Source organism: Ornithodoros turicata, unplaced genomic scaffold (assembly GCF_037126465.1).
Source record: "Ornithodoros turicata isolate Travis unplaced genomic scaffold, ASM3712646v1 ctg00001047.1, whole genome shotgun sequence".
NCBI lineage: Eukaryota > Metazoa > Arthropoda > Arachnida > Ixodida > Argasidae > Ornithodoros > Ornithodoros turicata.
In genome coordinates, this window is record NW_026999446.1 from 144,207 (window position 1) to 159,817 (window position 15,611).

General features: G+C 44.1%; 2 protein-coding genes across 2 annotated transcripts in view; one reads left to right on the top strand and one right to left on the bottom strand.

Annotated features, from left to right (window-relative positions):
- The window catches only part of LOC135376146 (kunitz-type serine protease inhibitor C3-like), a 101,632-nt gene that overhangs the window by 84,238 nt on the left and 1,783 nt on the right, over positions 1-15,611 (top strand). The gene's annotated exons all lie outside the window — the stretch shown is intronic.
- On the bottom strand, positions 1,682-3,191 carry LOC135376153 (legumain-like). The gene has a single exon (XM_064608753.1). The coding sequence runs from the start codon at positions 3,140-3,142 to the stop codon at positions 1,799-1,801; it is 1,344 nt and encodes a 447-aa protein (XP_064464823.1). The 5' UTR covers positions 3,143-3,191; the 3' UTR covers positions 1,682-1,798.

A 15,611-nucleotide genomic window follows, 5' to 3' on the forward strand; every position in this document is an offset into this window, starting at 1 on the left:
TGTGTGTGAAATAATCTGTTTCCTAAGAATTTGATTATAAGAGTATGTGATAACCAGTTTCTAATAGCATGTATGTAATCTATAACAACGTCTTTGTTTGCAAGTCAGTGTTTGTAAATAGCCTGTCTCAGATGAGAGTCACTGTTTGTAAATGATCCGTGTCAGAAAATTTTTGATTATACAGTCAAACTCCTTTACAACGAAACTCAGGGGACAGCAAAAAAAATTCGCAGTAAAGGTATTTTCGTTAAAAAGGATGTCCATTATTGGACCTATAGGGCTCCAGCAGGACCGCAAAAAAATTTGCTGTAGTGGTATTTTCGTTAAAAAGGTGTTCGCTATAAAGGAGTTTGACTGTATGTGTATGAAATAACCAGTTTCTAATAGCATGTATGTAATCATCAACAATGTCTTTGTTTGCAAGTCACTGTTTGTAAATAGCCTATCTCAGATGAGATTTTTTTTTATTACCAATGATTCATTATATAGTGTGCAAATTAAGTTGACAAATAAAGCTCTTTTCAGGCAAACTGAAATTTTATTGAATGCTCATAGTACACTACAGCATGACATATCCTCTGTTGTTCTTGGGAAATTTTTTCGAACAAGTGTTTCTATCAATCTGTCATTGTGTCTGAAGTTGGTTGGTGAAAACTTCTGAGTGCACTCTTGAAGAGAGAAACCACAGGCTAGAAGACTACCTACATACAAGCAGTACAGTCCACATGTAGCAGATCCATATCCCTGAAGTCGTTTTGCATTGTAGTGAAAGGAAGATGTTGGGTGAATAAACTGGTAGATTTCTTTGCAAACTGGTCGTATGCCGTAGCTGTCGAAATAAGAAATGCTGTTGTTCTTAGAGATGTAACATAAGGTCCAGTGTTCTCCAGGAGAGGATCTAGGAGCTGTGTTTACAACATACAGCCCTGGTTCAGCTTTTTGACTTGCAATTTCATTGCATGCAAATGTTCCACGAAACAGTGGCCTTGTGCAGTGATTTCGAGCAAAGGCTGCATAAAATTCCCATTCCTCCGTTTTTTTTCTATACGAATTTGACTCGTCTGTCTTTGTTGATTTCTAGCACACGAGGTGTTTCTGAAACAAAGAGAACTGTAACAGCCTCTGTAAGATTTCCACCAAATGTTAGGGTGAAACGAACATTGGCTTGTACCACTGGACTCAGCGACTGCACTTCCACATCTGGAGTGAGATGGTAGTAGAGCATAAACGTTTCTTTCTCATATGCAGCCGGAGCTAGAGGAGCCGGAGCGAAACGGCCGCCTAAACACAGAATGCCGGTAGATGGTCTTCCGTGAAATGAACGTCGACTAAAGCACAGTTTCTCCCTCAGCAGAAAGTATACAAACAGCTCCATAGACTTGCCACGCGGTCCCGTTATCAGACCTGTAACGGTAGACAGTGTTGAGAATAAAAATATATATATCTCTCTCTCTCTCATTACCCACCCGTAGTGATGTAGCGAGGCTGCCCCGATCACAGGACGTTATTTAGCCGACTAATGAAGATAAGTCTGCCACGATCAGACAAGATGTGCACGACAGGATGCAAAAGAAAGCAACATTTGAAAAGCGAGAGAACAGGGTTTTCTTCTACTTTTGTTTCCGTGGTAAGTGTTCTAAAGTAAAGTTAAACAAGAGTCACGAGAGTTTAATGCCATCGATATCATTAACACTTTTATTCAGACATCATACAAACTACTAAGGAGGGGCTTCGGTTATAACTGAAGGAGTAAATGTTGCTCAAAACGTGATTACAATTTACGAGGTAAGCGAGTGTTTCAAAGTGCTCCGACTATTGAATCATGCGTGCATACAGCCTCAATAGCAGCACGAATGGAGGCCGGTGTATGGCCGAGGGCACAAAGATTGCTCAGGAGTCCAAGTTTGGCCAAAGCGTAAGGGTTGTCGGAGAGATCGAAGCAATGTTCGTCGAAGTGACGCACGGACGCCTTGTAACACAGGTGGTCGGCATCACCGCGTAGCGGAAAACGGCTGTTGAGCACATGGCGCAGCCTGATGTTTTCCCCGAAGGTTGCTTCCTTCGCAAGCTCTTCTACCGTCATATCGACAAATGATCTCTTAGACAGGATGTCTTCAATCTGCTTCGCGATACTTTCTCGCTCTTCCGGGGCTGCAGCTGCGAGCTTCTTTCTCAAAGTGACCAGGGCAACTTCTCGACTGTCAACTTCATCGAATGGAAATTTCGGGGCAACAATAGGTTCAGCCGATTTCTCTCCCTGAAATTCGCTCACTTTCAACTTGGCCAACTGCAAATCTCCGTATTTGCACACGTGACTCTTTTTGGTTTCATTTTTCACGATAAGAAACTGCTTCTCCAGGGTCTCTTTGTGCAGGTCTTCCTTGTCCGAATCCTGCATCCAGTTGACACTGTAGCAATCACCTAGGAAGGCCCATAGGGCCTCGTCCCAGTAGCAGGCGTAGGATGACTCATGATTATTTGCTGCAGTTGTTGCATACACGTTGATATCAGGCGAAAGGATGCCTTCAAACATAGACCCAGCGTCGCAAGCTTCTACGTACAGGACTAACTTGGAGTACCTCTTCTGGCGATGAAGATCAAAAATGGTGTCATTCAGGTCCTTCGCGTACAGCATGTCGTTTGGGAATGCAACGAGGCCATGACCCCCGTGGTCGGCGAAATAAACGAAGATATTGTCGTCGGGGCCGCTGTTGATCACTTTGTGACTTCCCTTGGTGTGCTTGACGAGATCGGCCCTTCCCTGTAGGACGTGTAAGAAGTTCTGCGGCGTGACGTCGTCTCCCGTGTAGTCTTTGGGAACCTTAAGGTAGACGTTCGGTCCGTTGGGGGCATTGATGATGATACCAGGATTATTATTGTTCACATTGTAGGCGATGTCGTCGTACATCATGACAACAATTTGCTCGTCAGGGATGCCATGGTTGTGGAGAACATGGTACGCGTGGCAGACGTCCGCTTGATGCCTATAATTGAGCCAGCCCTTAGAGCCAGCTACGAGAAGCGCCCATATCTTGCCTTTCTGTGGTCCAGCATCTCGGAGAGATCCTTCTAGAGTAGCCTTACCACAGGCTACGGCAATCATGGCCATGAAGGCCAACGTCAGCAGTGCAACTTTGCTCATTGCGGTATTGACTGGCGTCGGCTCGGGCTACAAACCGACACGACGTGAACTGGTGAGTGCCAGGCACGCTCGCGTTTTATGGGACAGGAGAATGGAAGATAAGATTGTTAGGAGTGTGGGGGGAGGGAACGACTGTTTCTCGCTACCGGTAGGCAGATTAAATGCGTCAGAGACGTCAGGTGTTGGCACTCTACCTTTGACACAGAGATAGCTTTCACGTTCTTATCTTTGGATCACAGCTGTCGTTGCTTCTATAGGAAACAGATGAGTCGTATTACTGGAAGCTGGAGATTACTATAGGGAGTTGGCGATAGTTCATATCGCAACACTGCAGCATTCGCATAAGGTTTTACATCAACTTGACCAGCTCACTTGCTTCTTTTCTGAATGCTATATGTGCATCCACTTAGGAGTAGTTTTTCAACTAAGAAGGTGCTCCTGATCATTAAACGAAACTGAAGCTTCCCTCTACAGAGTCTGTTTCTGAAGCTTGAATTTGTAACGAGGCATACGAGAACTCATCGTCCTTACCACCAATCCTAACGAGGGTTAGGAATTCCGAGTAGTTTTTGCGGGGATTTGTGAATTTGTAAATGTCATTTCTGGGATCACGGAAAGGGAATTTTCGCAATTGTCCTCACGATGTCGTAGGACACTGTATCCACATGCGTATCCATGTTATCATCAGTTCCCTCATGTTCAACAATACAGTGCTCGCTTCCTACCTATTTCGCGTATTACACGAGGACATGTGCAGGGAATATCCTAGTCGAAGAACACGAAAAAAAAAAAGAAACAAAACAAAACAAAAAATGCTGTTCACGGGGCAAAAGTCGCGTCGCGTATTGCTTGGAGCAATAACCCCGTGCCGGCGTCTTTTGCGTCTCTTCCTGTCGTAATCAAGTGTCGTCCTGTTACCATACAGTCTGGATACCATAGGAGCTGAGCCCTTATTCTGACTGTGCTGCAGGATATTCCTCGCAGTTAGCGGCGCATGAAAAAAAAAAAACCTCGACGTTTGTCTTACGCGAGAGCAGAAGGCAACGATGTTTTTTTCGCATCTTCGGCTGGGGCACTTTAGGAACCGTGGCTTGCGGTGGTTTTGGTCTCCTCTCTCGTCTCCTCTTCATTTCCTGCAATATTTGGTGTAGTCTCACGGATCGATACATTTCGTGTACGTTATCATCTTTTTAATTTATTTGTGATATCGTACTTTCATTTGTTATCCTGGAACACAGGTAGTTTGAGGAGATGAAAACATGTTGGGATTCGAATCCTAGCCGAGCGTTGCTATAGGGGAGGGGGGAGACGTACTGAAAAGAACGCTGCCTGTAGAGTCATCCACGTTTAATAATACTTTGACATATTCAACCTGAACGTTCAATGCACATCGTTCCTGAAATGTCTTTAAAAGAACACAGAGATGACCCATTTTTCTTTCGCTCTGGCGTGTTCCACCAAAGAATAGGATGAAAAAGAACGACGAGTGCAGGTGACCCCGCGCACCCTTTAAATAATAATTATTTTTGTTCAGGTGCCCCAAAACAACCACTAGAGTCTTCTTATTGGTGCACCACAAAGGTTAAAAAACCCTCCACTCGTGAAAATTGCGTATAGAAGAGAAAGGGAACGTCGTGACGTTGCGTGGTCCCCAGGCATGTGACTCTTGTCATTTGGCGACACAGCCCATGCAGATATAAGCGGCGCGTGAGGTAACGAGAAAAAAAAAAACGTAATTCGCGCGAGGATCGCCTCGGCGTCTGCTCTAAAAAATATGCTTGGGCTGCTCCTATCACTCCGTGAGAGTCTCCACACTGTCATCCCAGGGATATCCTAAGAACATTATGCATGGACGGGGATGGCATCCTCAGGAGGGTGAAATATTGGCCCGTTTGCATAAAGCTCTTCGAGATCGGTTCAAGTCAACTTGGAGCTCAATCGTCTGAGCAGAAAGCAAATTTGAGATAGCGCCTGAACGCGTTGTTGTGTAGCGATCTCAGATTTTGAGACCGGTAACTACCATGCTCAAATGCCTTTTCAACTTGAGAATGGTTGCTCTGCTTGAATACACAAGGTATAAGTTCTTGATCTGCCACTCACATGTAGCCAGTTGCTTTGTAATGGACACATTTCTTGTCAGATTGGAAATATTTGACCATTCATTTTTCATCTTCCATGTTCCAGTTTTAATCTTCCTTCTCTCTAATTTGTGTTCCGTTTCACTGCCGTTCATCCGCATGGAGACAGCCACGAGATGCAGATTGCTGTGTTCATCATGCAAAATAACAATGCACACGAAGCTTGGGGTCCATTTTATCGAACAGAAGTACTTTACAATCCGGTGAAGTTACTAAAATATCTGTGTGCGAGTGTTCATGTTGTTGTAGCAACTTACGTGGACGACAGAATCCGTCGCCATTTTGAAAAGCGGGGCTGGATATATGCCTTCCGTAGACCAAATTGTGAGCATATTGCACTGCAGAGTTTCACGATACAGTAATTGTAAAATTTAGCTCTAGCTCCCGTGGTTTGACGCGAATGACAAGAGGCAAAAGAAGACTACTGCGAGAAACAGACAATCTCTGAATGTCGTACAAGCCTCTGACATCGCGCTGTCCTTCGTGGCATTGGCCGGTTGAGCGCAAGACGTAATTTCCGCTCGCCAGTTGCCCATCCCAGGTTATTCCTTACAGAGGGCCGGCGGGGAGGGGCAAACGCCCCATGAGCCTGCCTGAAGGGGCGCAAAAAAAGACACCTTACGGGAAGTAAGAATACGAGGAAGGGGGTGCAGATTTCCCATTTCTCTCCCGGGAGGCGAAAAATGGACGCGAGTACTGGTGAGTATGAGGCGAGAATTGTCTCAAAATGTTTTACGGCAATCGTCTTTGCCTCACGTCTGAGACTTTACTCATTTCATTACGAACTCAGCGTGGGATCGTTCTCATCACCGTTTTGTTCTATGTGCAAACGGCCCTCATCCTCAACCTGTCAATGTGGCACTATACAGGGTGTCTCTTCTGAGCTGCAACAAACTTTCCTAAAACGGGAGGTTGCATTAAGGAGCTTTTACTTTTGTCATTGCAGTACTCAACGGGGCTGCTACTAGGAAACCGCTCTCTTCTCAATTAGGGGATTCATTAACGGACATATTTTTAAAAAAACTTTTCAATTATTGATTGCAGGGAGCACATTGCAATTGCGATACCAAAGCCTGATCTTCACATGTCCCGCTCGAACCACTGATATATCCCCCTGTTATCGCCACCTGGCTGGCTTTAAAGAAGCGTGATTTTCAGCGACGTGACTTTATATGAATGCTAATGTATCTCCAAGAATATGACATGTTTCGACAGCGTAGTAGAAGAAGGACCGAAAGTAGTATGACAGGACAAATCTGTAATTTCAACTGAGCAAATGTATCGAATAAGGGGCGTTCAAATAGATTTCAATAAATCTTTCCATCGTGGCACACGTGCAACCAACAGAACCACGACCACAACTGCAACACGTGACAATCTCACTCCCAACATCAACGGAGTATGATTCATTATCTCCAAGAAGCCATCTCGTGATATTTTTGCAGCACAATGGGATGCTTCATCGTCACGAACACATGGCTTCGGTAGTGAAGGGTCAACATGATAACTGTTTGTTCGCAGAAAGCTTTGAAATGGGGATCCGTTCTTGGGCGTCACTGAAGGTGGCGTCACTAGAGCGCAGCATGTCTTCCCTTATTATAAACAGAATTTTATGAAACACGTAACTGTCTTTAGAAAAGTAATGTGGGTACATTCGTGGATGTAACCGGCGACGTACTCGTCGGAGGATTGTGGGATTTTCGGCAAACACCTTACGGAAACTTTTGCCACCATTGAGGAAGGCAATTTTTAATTGTGACTAATTTATTTTCTCATTTGAAATTAGAAAATTGGCCGGCGAGCCTTACATTCCTTTAAAATATGTTGTCCTCCACGAATAACCGCATACCCAACAAAAACTATGCACAGTATCGCAACGGATACAAATTACGCTTTCGCCCTGCTGGCTTCATTTTTGCAAGGAAGCGAAATGTGTGTTTAAAGGAGGAAGATGTGTTCACTCGTTTTGCCTTCTCTGACGGTTGTTGCGTTTTCGTTGTGACAACACGGTTGCCACCAGCATTTAGGTGAAAGCGGATGACAGAAAGCTAAAACGAGAGGCGGGCACATTTCCTGCACTCATCTCCACTTACCTTCCGTGCGTTCTCCTTTGTGACAATCAAGCAGGCGGGGCTAAGGCGGAATTTTTACTAATTGTTTTAGACTATTTCTGTTGCGGTACTGTGCATAGTTTTTGTTGGAGCTGCGATCATTCATGGAGAACTTAATATTTATGTAAAAAAAGAGTGAGGTTCGCTTTGCAATTTTCAAAGTTCAATTGACGAAAATAAATTTCCCACAATTAAATGTTGTCCAAAGCCTTCCTAAATGCCGGAAAAAGTTTCCAGAGGGTAATTGCCGAAAGTCCCACAGTCCTTCGGCAAGTAAGTCGCCAGATAGAATTTTTTTATCACGTGAGGTGAAACACCCTGTATAAATGGGCCACCTCATGACCGCACCAGCAACCTCTCAGGGTTAATTGTTTCTAGATAGTGTTTTCAATCTGATAGATAGAAGTTCAGCCAGACAAGAAGATCATACGTTCAAGAAATGTTAAATACGTGACTTCAGAGATATAAGAATGTAAAGTGAACGTTTCGGCGGCGCCGTCCACAGGGTTAATGAGTCACGACTCACCTTAGGATCCGTGCTGATGAAGTCATGGTCGGGTTTCCATTTGGTGATTGTTATGCTGTCAAGTTCTGAAAGACACTGGATATGTATCACTCATGTGTTGTTACAGTCCTTGGAATTGTCTGGGTTGGGTCAAGGCGTCTTTCACGGTTGGAAGATTGAAACTAGAAGAGGAATTGAAGAGTCTAAATTCCACACCGCCGTCTTCCTGTATCACACAGTACAGTTAAATGATAATATGATAAAAGTATAGTAAAAGTATGATAAAATAGGATTCTCACCGTACCCGCTTAGGAGTTGCGAAGCATCTCTGAAAAAAAAAAAAAAAAAAAAGAATCGCAACTTTCGGGAAATATAATTCGGCTGTGCAGGGGGTTGGCCTCTCACTCGGTGTATTCCTGTGTGCCGGAGCACAACCATCGGAGCGGGCATATTCTATTTATTGTGTCAGTCCATGTCAACCAACAGGCTCGCGATATCTTTGTACTAATCGATTATGAGACCAAAATGATATACTGTAGCCCGCAAGAAAATTCAAGTTTTGCGGGAGGGACTTTTCAAAGCTTATGATGGCACATGATATAAATTGATTTTTCTATCTTTCCTGATGTTACAGTTTGAGAAGAGAAGGATGTACGACGCACTTCATGGAAGTACCAGACAAGAAGACTTTATTTGATCCGTCCTTCAAGCCTTACAAAGCATGTGCCGTCACTGCTCACCTGGCAGTTATCAATCAACATAGCAAACATTTCATGTTTACCCTCTATGCACTGATAAAGAAGACACAACTATACAACACTTTAGAATCTAGAGAACAGCTCATCTCCTTCACTACCCAAGCAGCACAATGTACCGAAAGTCGAGTGCAATAGGGGTGGACGGTATGTGTCTTATCAATGTCTTTAGTTTCACGAGTCTGTTCAAGGCCTTCCACCTGCCCGTCCACCCCTATTGCACTCGGCTTTCAGTGCATTGTGCTGTTTGGGTAGGAGTGCTTGGAGAGAATACATAGATAAGCTTATCTTGTAACACGTGCTCGCCTAGATCGCCTAGTTATTGTTGACGAGTCTATACCCAGGCAGCACAATGTGCTGTAAGTCGAGTGCAATTTGCCCAAGCAGCACGTTGTACTGAAAGTCGAGTGCAATAGGGGTGGACGGGTAGGTGGAAAGCCTTGAACAGACTCGTGAAACTAAAGAACATTGATCAGACAAATTCCGCCCACCCCTATTGCACTCGACTTTCAGTACATTGTGCTGCTTGGGTGGGTGGACGGGAAGGTGGAAGGCCTTGAACACATTCGTGAATGGAAAGGACATTGATAAGACACATATAGTTCACCCCTATAGGCCTCCTGCACTAACCAGGCGGCGCTGCCATTTCCTGACACATGCGCCACGGCCGCCAAGACACGAATAACTTCCTAGTTCTCCGGCGGTCGGTCGTGCTGGCCTGATGGGATTTCTCCGTTTAGGTCATTTCTGCCGTTTTTACTGATGTGCAGTACTGCGCAAATTAAATCGTATGTTAGTCAACACACATTTGTTTAATGATGTGAAATGTAAGTTAGCTAGAATACGAGAGCAATTATGTGTCCTATTTGCACGTGAGATTGAAGTTACAGATGTTTTTTCCGTTCAGGAGAATGTAAACGTTTACGCACTGAATCGCACGTTGGACATGGTTGCGAACCTGAGCAATGTAGTCATTATCTTGTATTTGCGACTCTCAAAACTGCGCATTAGACATGAAATTGGAGGCATCAGCAGAATTGGTTCTTTGTTCTCACTACGACCTTGAATTCCAGAAAGCCCTTTATCAGTCAGTACGAGGCCCCTTGGTGAAATCATGTTAATAAGCTGCTGTGCTTTTTGTCTGTTCAAAGGTTCACAACGTGTATGTGTCATTGCAAAACGTGAAAACTCGTTTCCGTCGTCTGTTATTCCAACGGTAGAACCACGTGCTTCGCATATTTGTTGCCGAATTTGATCACACCTGCTGTGTGCCAAATGACATGTGAAACCTCTTGTCCGAGTCCTAGATCAAGGTAGCTGGAGTCATTCCATTCAGAATCTTGTAAATCGCACATCGAAGGGCACTAATCCAACGGTGGCTGCGACACCTTTCGCATGGTTTGTTTGTAAGGCTGTAGAGACATGATTATCTTCTGAATTTATGTAGGCTGTGGCTACAACCTAACAAGAATAACAGCTAAATTTTAATATTTCGCTGTTTTCGCTGTCGTGCGCTTCTTCCCATTCCCATGAAAATTACGCAAAAATGTACACATGTGAGGCCGCTGAACTAGGGACTAGTTTGTATGTCTATCACTAGCTGGCTCTGCGAAAACCTCCAGTGCAACAGGCCTGTTGCACTCGACTTTCAGTACATTGTGCTGCTTGGGTATGCCACCTGAATGTCCAGCTTTACTTCTTTCTGTTGAAAACTGCGCACGATTTGACGGGGCTTCTTAATAAAACTTTTATAAAGTATAAAAGTAATTACCTCATAAACAGCTTTCATTCAAAACAACAGCTGTTCTTGCTCCGTTTCCCATAGACGACATCAGGTAGTCACACACACTCAGTGCGATTTTCAGCTGTCGCTGCTATTCGGATCGGGAGTCTGTATCGCAACCTTACAATTTCTTAGACTTTTCGTGGTTAATATTGTTGCTGAATTGTTCAACATTTAAATGCGAAAGCTAAGAGGAACTTATCAACTCAACATGTATTTACGCGCCTAATATTCATACTGGCGAATTACAACTCCACAGCGCTCAACTGGAGACATGTTCCTTTGGCCTCGATGGTGGCCATATTGGCCCAGAAACCAGAGGAAAAGAATATGGAAATAACGAGAATTAAAACGGGAGATTAAAAAACAAATGTGTCATAAATAGCAAAGTAAAACAAATCAAAGCAGGGAATTCGGGGAAAGCAATGTCTTCCATGTGTACTTAAACTGTCCTAAATTGGCCCCTGAGGATGAGCGAGGGACAGCCTCAGGGACGTCCTCTCATATGAGTGACAGTAATATGATACTCTGACGATCAGATTTTGACATACCAAGGATGTCATCTGTCCCCATCTGACGACCTTAGGATAGCCCTGGGACGACAGTGTGTTCTTTCCAACATGATCATTCAGATGTATAACAGACTCCGTGCCAATGGTCATGCTTTGTCCCTTCAATGGGTGCCCGGTCATGTGGGACTGACCGGTAACACACGCGCAGACGCGGCTGCAAGACGAGCCGCCGCAGCTGCTACTCCTGCCAATGCACGTCCACCACTTACACTTTCGGCTTGCCATTTAGCTATTCGCCGCCGGTGTGCAGCCCGTGCCCAAGCATTCAGATCTGAGGCCGTCGCCTACAACAGTCACGTGCAGTCCATCGACCCCTCGGTTACCTTTTTCATTGCGTGTCGCTGCAGTCGTCTTGAAGAATCATTGCTGCGCCGCCTCCGTCTCAACGTTGCCCGCACCCCATTGCTTCTTTAGAAAATGGGCCAATCCAGCTCCCCCTTATGTTCCAGCTGTGGCGAGGTGGCCGACATTCCTCATGGTCTTCTGCACTGCCATCAGCACATTCCCGAACGGCAAGCCCTCCATCGCCGTCTAATATAGCTGGGTTGCAACACATTGTCCACCCTCCTTGGTCCCGTCCTTCGGCGTACTCAGTGGGCGGTATAACTACAGCCCTGCTCCGCTTCTTAAAAGACTCGGGCCTTACGTCTGCCCTCTGACTGGACATTCTTGAACTTTCTTTCGTGCCTGTACTGCACTGCACTGCGTGACTGTTTTGCTTTCATTTTTTTCATTTCCTTTATGTGCTTTGTTTGTATTTGCTTTGGTTTGTATTGGCTTTGTTTGTATTTGCTTTGGAATAAGAGACGACGGGAACGAGTTTTCATGTTTTACAATGACACATACGTTGTGAATCTTTGAACAGACAAAAAGCACAACAGCTTATTAAGATTTCACCAAATGACCTCATACTGATTGATAAAGGGCTTTTTGGAAGGTCGTAGTGAGAACAAAGATCCAATTCTGCTGATGCCTCGAATGTCACGTCTAATGCGCAGTTTTGAGAGTAGCAGATACAAGATAATGACTACATTGCTCAGGTTCGCGACCATGTCCAACTTGCGATTCAGTGCGTAAACGTTTACATTCTCCTGAACGGAAAAAAAACACCTGTAACTTTAATCTCACGTGTGAAGAGGACACATAATTTCTCTCGTATTCTAGTTAACTTACGTTTCACATCATCAAACAAATGTGTGTTGACTAACATACGATTTATTTTGCGCAGTACTGCACATCAGTAAAAATGGCAGAAAGGTCCTAAACGGAGAAATGACATCAGGCCAGCACGACTGACCGCCGGACAACTAGGAAGTTATTCGTGTCTGGGCGGCCGTGACGCATGTGTCGGGAAATGGCAGCGCCGCCTGGTTAGTGCAGGAGGCCTATAGGGGTGAACGATAATAATAATAATAATAATAATAATAATAATAATAATAATAATAATAATAATAATAATAATAATAATTTTTATTAGTGCCCAAGAACGGCAGCTAAGGCTCAATACAGACATAAACACACAAATAATTATGTACAGATATATATATATAATACGTATACAGTGGGATACAAACAGAGGTACATTACAAACATAACACGCATACGTACTTACATATTTACAGACAAGTATAACACGCAGTACACGCAATGAAATATCAGCAACAAAACTACAATACATAGATTACGCACAGCTCATAAGTTATAAGATGGAATGAGACGATATACTGTACAAAACAAAAGAAAGAATATCACGATTGAAAATTCACTGATGAAGGAAAGAAATAACGTCGCGTTTAAGGGATGCGCTGGAGGCGTGGAAAATATCACATGTGGGGGGAAGCGAGTTCAGAAAAATTTGGCATCGGGTAAGTGGATCGCTGGGGCAGAAGCGTTTAACGTAGAAGACTGGTGGATTACGAAAAGCCGCGCTAGGAATACAAAAGTTTAGGGGGCTCAGCAGGAGTGGCGAATCAACACGGGCATGGACACATTTGTACAGAAATAGGGCGTCGGCGATAGAGCGACGTGTGGCCAGTGGGTGAAGGTGAAAATATTGCAATAGTGTGTCATAGTCATACAATAACTTTTTTCGTAAAAAAACATTGTGTATGATATGGAGCGCTCGTTTTTGTACAGCCTCAAGACGCTTTGTATCAGTACCTGAAAGTGCGTTCCAAGCAACAGAGGCATATTCAAGCCTGGGAAGAACATAGGACTTGTAAAGTTTAACGAAGACAGCAGGAGTCTGAAACTCTTTGCATGTATATGACAGGAGGCCCAGCGTGCGAAGGGCGGAAGAACGAACCGCTGCGACATGTTCATGGAATAGCAGCTTGGCATCAAAAATAACTCCTAAATCTCGGATACTGTCAACACGACATATTTCAATGTCGGAGAAGTATCGAAACACAGAGATATTTGTCTTGCGTGTTAACGAGGCAACCTTCGTCTTTGCGCTGTTAATATTGAGACCGTTGGCACTGCACCATGACAGTATACTGGATATATCTGCCTGTAGCTGTAAGCTGTCGGAAACCGAAGAGATTGCTTTCATTAATTTGAAATCATCCGCATACTGAAGTAGAGTGGAATGTTTGAGGCAGGATGACATGTCATTCACAAAGATATTAAAAAGCAGGGGACCTAGGTTGGATCCCTGAGGGACCCCAGATGTGGGAACATATGCATCTGAGTACGTGCCCGAGACAAAAACAGAACAGGAACGCTGACTTAGGTATGACTCGAAGAATGCAACAAGCGGGTCAGAAACACCGGATGTACGTAGCTTATCTAGTAGGAGGCCGTGACTCATTAAATCGAAAGCTTTTGACACATCGAAGTAGACAACCTCAATCTGACCGCGAGCACTGACGACAGGGGCAACGGAAGACATGAAGGATGCCAAATTTGTTACCGTAGATCTGCCTGCCATGAAGCCATGTTGAGAGTCAACGAGCTTGCGTTTGAAAAACGACGACAAGTGCGTATATATGATGTGCTCAAACGCCTTAGAAGGCGCGCATAAAATACTGATCGGTCTGTAGTTGGTCGCAATGTGCCGGATATGTGTCTTATCAATTCAATTCAATTCAGTTTATTGATTTACCACATTGCATGGTGGGACAGCAAAGCTAAAAGTTACCGGAAGTAACTTGACAAGGCTCTCCTGCCCAATGTTCTTTCCATTCACGAATGTGTTCAAGGCCTTCCACCTACCCGTCCACCCAAATTGCACTCGACTTACAGCACATTGTGCTGCCTGGGTACAGACTCGTCAACAATAACCTTAATCTAGACCAGCGTGTGGTACAAGATAAGCTTATCTATGTATTCACTCCAAGCACTCCTAGTGAAGGAGATGAGCTGTTCTCTAGATTCTGAAGTGTAGCAGTTGTGCCACATTTACACGTTGAGGACGAGGGCCGTTTGCATATACAACAAAACGGTGATGAGAACGAGCCCACGCTGAGTTCGTAATGAAATGAGTAAAGTCTCAGACGTGAGACGATTGCGTAAAACATTTCGAGAAAATCCTCGCCTCATACTCACCATAGCTTCTCTAGCTTCTCAAGTGTAGTAGTTGTGCCTTCTTTATCAGTGCATAGATGGTAAACATGAAACGTTTGAAAGATGAGGCAAATTGAGGCTTTGTATGTATTTGTCCCTTCTATGTTGTTCCAGCCTCAGAACATTAGTTCCGTCATGAAACGTTTGCTATGTTGACTGATAACTGCCAGGTGAGCAGTGAGGCACACGCTTTCTAAGGCTTGAGGGGCGAATCAAATAAAGTCTTCTTGTCTGGTACTTCCATGAAGTGCGCCGTACATCCTTCTGTTCTAAAATATAACATCAGGAAAGATAGAAAAATCAATTTATATCATGTGCCATCATAAGCTTTGAAAAGTCCCTCCCGCAAAACTTGAATTTTCTTGCGGGCTACAGTATATCATTTTGGTCTCATAATCGATTAGTACAAAGATATCGCGAGCCTGTTGGTTGACATGGACTGACACAATAAATAGAATATGCCCGCTCCGATGGTTGTGCTCCGGCACACAGGAATACACCGAGTGAGAGACCAACCCCCTGCACAGCCGAATTATATTTCCCGAAAGTTGCTATTTCTTTTTTTTTTTTCAGAGATGATCCGCAACTCCTAAACGGGTATGGTGCGAATCCTATTTTATCATACTTTTACTATACTTTTATCATATTATCATTTAACTCTACTGTGTGATACAGGAAGACGGCGGTGTGGAATTTAAACTCTTCAATCTATTTTGTATTTTCCATCCGTGAAGGACTCCTTGACTCCACCCTGATTATTCCAAGGAGTGTGAAAACACCTGAATGATACATATCCAGGATCTTTCAGAACATGACAGCGTAAGGATCACCAAACGACTCATGGAAACCCGACCATGACGCCACCAGCACGCATTCTAAGGTCAGTGAAATGTCAAAAAGGTGTAAGGAAAAAACAATATTCTCTCTGGCGACTTACTTGCCGAAGGATTGTGGGACTTTCCCCAATTACCTTCTGGAAACTTTTGCCGCCATTTCGGAAGGCTTCGGACAACATTTAATTCGGGGAAATTTATCGTG

Coding starts and splice junctions, on each gene's coding strand:
- LOC135376153 (XM_064608753.1), bottom strand. CDS start 3,142: ATGAGCAAAGTTGCACTGCTGACGTTGGCCTTCATGGCCATGATTGCC.